This window comes from Garra rufa, chromosome 22 (genome assembly GCF_049309525.1).
Source record: "Garra rufa chromosome 22, GarRuf1.0, whole genome shotgun sequence".
NCBI classification, from domain to species: Eukaryota; Metazoa; Chordata; class Actinopteri; order Cypriniformes; family Cyprinidae; genus Garra; species Garra rufa.
The window spans coordinates 27,098,891-27,103,501 of record NC_133382.1 but is presented as its reverse complement, the minus strand read 5'-3'; the positions used below and the strand labels follow the sequence as shown (position 1 = coordinate 27,103,501).

General features: G+C 50.6%; 1 protein-coding gene across 1 annotated transcript; it reads right to left on the bottom strand.

Moving 5' to 3' along the window:
- Positions 1-388: 388 nt before the first annotated feature.
- On the bottom strand, positions 389-2,746 carry LOC141297458 (uncharacterized). Its single transcript, XM_073827890.1, has one exon. It carries the CDS (start codon positions 2,744-2,746, stop codon positions 389-391), a length of 2,358 nt encoding a protein of 785 aa, XP_073683991.1.
- Between the last annotated feature and the right edge of the window lie 1,865 nt (positions 2,747-4,611).

The window sequence follows — 4,611 nt, the reverse complement described above, 5'->3', positions numbered from 1 at the left end:
CTGGAAGCACCAATTACACCACGTCTGTCAGTTGACAGACCAATCACAACAGTGATGCGGGAGTCCCGCCTCCCCAATATATATCACTGCATAATGGTCCGTACCTCATTCTCAGCATATCTCTTCCCCGTGCTACTGCAAGGAGGGAAGTATGGTGAGATACCTCACTCATGTTATCAGAGAACCGGGGTTACATGAGTAACCTAAAGTTCTCTTTCAAACATTCATTCGGTATCTCACTATGGGATATAGACAACTCCCGAATTGCAGATATACTGTTCCAAAAAGGCATGTCAACCAACTCTGTGACGAGTGTAAGAAATTAAGAATTTAAGTCCCCCATTATTCGCCTGATATAATGGAGACATGTAATTTATTATTATTATTTTTACACACTTAGGACGGAATGAGCCAAGGACGGCTCTGTAACGTCCAACCTGTAAAATCTGACAAAAGTGTGTGGCGAAGCCCAACTCGCCGCAGCACAAATGTCTGGAACTGAAACGCCCTTAAACAACGCCCACGAGGTGGACAACCCTCGGGTACTATGGGCTTTAAGACCCCCTGGTGCCTCAAGACCCCTGCTGTTATATCCCACTATAATAGCTTCAACTACCCAGTGGGACAGGCGCTGCCGGGAAATAGGTTTACCCTTATGAGAATTAGCCCATGAGACAAATAACTGACTACTCTTCCGCAGCGTTTTCGTTCTGTTTACATAGCAACGCAACGCACGGACAGGGCACAAACAATGAAGCCGCTCTTCTTCTGGTGACGAAAAAGGAGGCGGATGAAAAGCAATTAAATCCACTTGATTACAGGCTAGAGCTGAATCACTCACCTTAGGCACAAACGCTGGATTGGTCTTGAGCGACACTCTCGAGCAATCCATAGCGAACTGCATACAGGAGTTATGAACCGACAAAGCATGCAGTTCACTAATCCGTTTTGCAGTTGACAGAGCCAGTAATAAAGCGGTCTTTAGCGAAAGGAGCTTTAGATCGCTGCTGTCTATAGGTTCAAAAGGTGCACGAGATAGTGCGTTAAGGACCACAGACAGGTCCCATGGCGGAATCAGAGGTTTTGACACTCTGTTCAAACGCCGTGCACCTCTCATAAATCTGCATACCAAAGGGTGTTGACCCATAGTGTTATTATCAATACCCATATGACATGCTGATATCGCCGCAAGATACACCTTAACGGTAGAAAAAGCTCTACCTTTATCCAGAAGTTCTTGCAGAAAACATAACACATCTGCGACCGAACAGAGAAAAGGGACAATGCGCTTATGCGAGCACCATTGCTCGAAAACATTCCATTTTCTATCGTAGGCAGAGCGCGTCGAGGCAGCCCTCGCGTTCTGAATTGTTTCAATCACCCTCGGGGGTAGCCCTGTAGCATTTAGGTTCAACCTTTCACGGGCCAAGCCCAAAGAGCAACTTTGTCCGGGGCGGGGTGAAATATCTCCCCGCGCGCTTGTGAGAGAAGGTCTCTGCGCAGCGGAAGAGGCCAGGGCTGGTCGACTAAGAGCTGAGTTATCTCCGTCAGCCACAGTTTCCCCGGCCAGTTCGGGGCAATCAGTATGACTGAGTGGCCGTACTGTTTTACCCTTCTTAGAGTTGGTATGATCAGACTTAGCGGAGGGAATGCGTAAAGCAGTACGTTTGGCCATGGGTACGCTAGAGCATCCACACCCATAGGCGCACCGTCTCGCGCTAGCGAGAAGAATAGAGGGCAGCGATTGTTTTCGTGCGATGCGAAGAGATCTACGGCCGCGCGGCCGAATCTCTTCCACAACTGACCCACTACCTGAGGGTGGAGTGTCCATTCTCCGTACCGAGGATTCCCCCTGGACAGGAGATCCGCCCCCGTATTCATTATTCCCGGGACGTGTGTTGCCCGTAATGAATGAAAATGTTTCCTGCCCCATACAATCAGTTTCTGTGCCAAACTGTGAAGCCGAGGAGAACGTGTGCCTCCTTGGCGATTTATATATGCCACCGCGGTTGTGTTGTCTGATCTGATCAGAACGTGGTGGTTCCACAGAAACTGCACAAAATGTTTCAACGCTAGAAACACTGTTAATAGTTCCAGATAATTTATGTGCGCGCATTTCAGCGAGGCGGGCCATTTCCCTTTCGCTATTCTGCCCTCGCACACTGCGCCCCAGCCTGAGAGCGACGCGTCCGTCGTTACCACCTTCCTCACAGAAACTACCCCCAGCGGAGTCCCGGATTCGAGGAACGAGCGGTTTCTCCAGTAACGGAGAGCACGCACGCAAAGTGCTGACACCGTCACTTTGCGGTTGAGGTGGCGTTTTGGACATAAGTGTTGAGCCGCTGTCCAATTCTGAAACTCTCTCATTCGCAGCAGCCCCAACGGAATAACAGAGACTGTTGAAGCCATTAGCCCCAGAAGGCGCAAACACAGTCTGAATGGGACTTTGCTCCCTTCTTGAAAAAGGGATAGACAGCTGCGAATTGACCTGATGCGCTCCTCTGACAGAAACGCTTGATACTGATCTGAGTTCAGTCTGAGGCCTAGATAAACTATTTCCTGTGTCGGCATCAGGCAGCTTTTTGTCTCGTTTATTTTGAAACCTAAGCTTGTCAAATGAGACACAAGCATCTTCGTATCTGTCTCCGCTTGCTGCCGTGATGGAGAGCAGAGAAGGAGATCGTCCAGATAAGCTGACACTCTCAGACCCGCTGTCCTCAGCGGTGATAGAGCCGCTTCTATGCATTTGCAAAACGTCCGTGGGGCCAATGAGAGCCCGAAAGGAACAGTTGTAAATTCGTAGGCTGTGCCCTGATAGGCAAACCTGAGGAATTTCCTGTGTGCCGGGTAGATGTCTATATGGAAATATGCATCTTCCAGATCGACTGAGGTGAACCAGTCTTTCTCGTGAATAAAATGTGACAGCGTTTTGAATGTGGGCATTTTGAAGTTGTATTTTCTGAGGTGTTTGTTGAGGATCCGCAAATCCAGAATGGGACGGAGACCTCCCCCTCTCTTGGGAATGAGAAAGTACCGGGAGTAAAAACCCTGATGGCTGTCCTCCGGCGGCACAATCCGAACTGCCCTTTTTTTTAATAAAGAGGCTATTTCTTCCTCTAGAACCTGAGCTGAGTTCCCTTCTGCGGTTGACATCAACACACTGTTGAACACCGGTGGTTTTACCGCAAACTGCAGACGATAACCCCGAATTATCGTGGACAGAACCCATGGATGTACTGCGCATGCGCGCCAGCTCTCCGCGTGAAGCGCGAGCGGACCGCTGCAGCCCTTGCCCACTAATGGCGCTGCCACGCCATCTAGCGGGGGAGCTGGGGATTGCAGCTCTGGATTGAGTAGTTTTGATTTTTTGTGTGTTTTTATTTTCAAACCTTGCTGTGCCCTCGGCCAACTGCCTGGATGCACAGGGAATTTGTTTATTTTTACAACACAAATATTCTCTTGTGAACTCCACTCCACTTTTCCATGTGGTACCCTGGGTGGAGGGGGGAGAAATTTTTTGTGGGGCACTGGGGGAACTGGTGCCAACTCCACAGCTGAACTGGTCAAAAAATAACTTTTTGACATTTTCTTGAACGGCTCCCGAGTCCAACGCATTCTCTTGGCAGGAGGGGGAGAAAAGAACCACTCTCTTTGAGGGAGGATGACAACAGATACTCCGAGAGTGCTGTTGCTCGTCCCTGTGTCCAGACCCTTTAAGCTGGTTAGGTTGCCCGGCGTTTCTTCCCTCCCTGAGGGTTTGCCGGTCTATGCCTGGCTGCCGCTGCAGCAAAAGAAGGTTTCCCCTTTGGCTGTGCTGGCTTAGGCTGTGAATCAGACTGCTGCGGCTGAGGAGGTCTGGGGCTCCTAAAAACCGTCTGACCACTCCTCAGAGGGGCGTCAAAACTGGGGCGAGCTGATGGAGGACCCTTAGGAAAGGGTTTTCGGGGGAGGCAAGCTTGGAAAGCCTCTCCTTCTTGTTTCCTCAGATCACACCGCTGGCGCATCGCTGTGACTGCTGCACCGAAAAGGGCTTTGGGCTCCACCGGAGCATCCAAAAAATCAACCTTCTCTCTGTCAGACAGCCCTGAAAGTCCCAGCCAGAGGGCTCGCTCACCAACCACCGCCAAGCCCATGCTGCGGCCGCAGCTCTGGACTGCACCTCTGGAAGTTCTTAGGTTGAGATCTGCAATAACACAGATCTCTTCCCAAAGGGCTGGGTTTGGGGACCCAGCATCCATTTGCCTCCCCATCTCCTCCATGAGCTCTGCCTGATAAGCAGTGAGGAGAGAGGTGGCATTAAGAGCCCTCACTGCCAGAGAAGAGGAGCGATAAATCTTCTGAAAAACTGAGGCTGTTAGGCGCTCAGTACGTCCTGGCAGTGAAGCTGAGGCAGACGAAAAGGCTGCTTTGCGATTAGGATTAAGATGATGTGCCACCGACAGCTCAACAGGAGGGGGATTTGACATCCCTAGCTCCTCCATGTTCTGCACATCCAGTCTGGAAAATCCTTTCACAGGGACCCTGTGTGAAAAGGGTTTGTCCCAGAAACGCTTCATTTCTGAAACGCACGCAGGGACCGCGGGAATGACCTGCTTGGTAGCCGGGGCACGC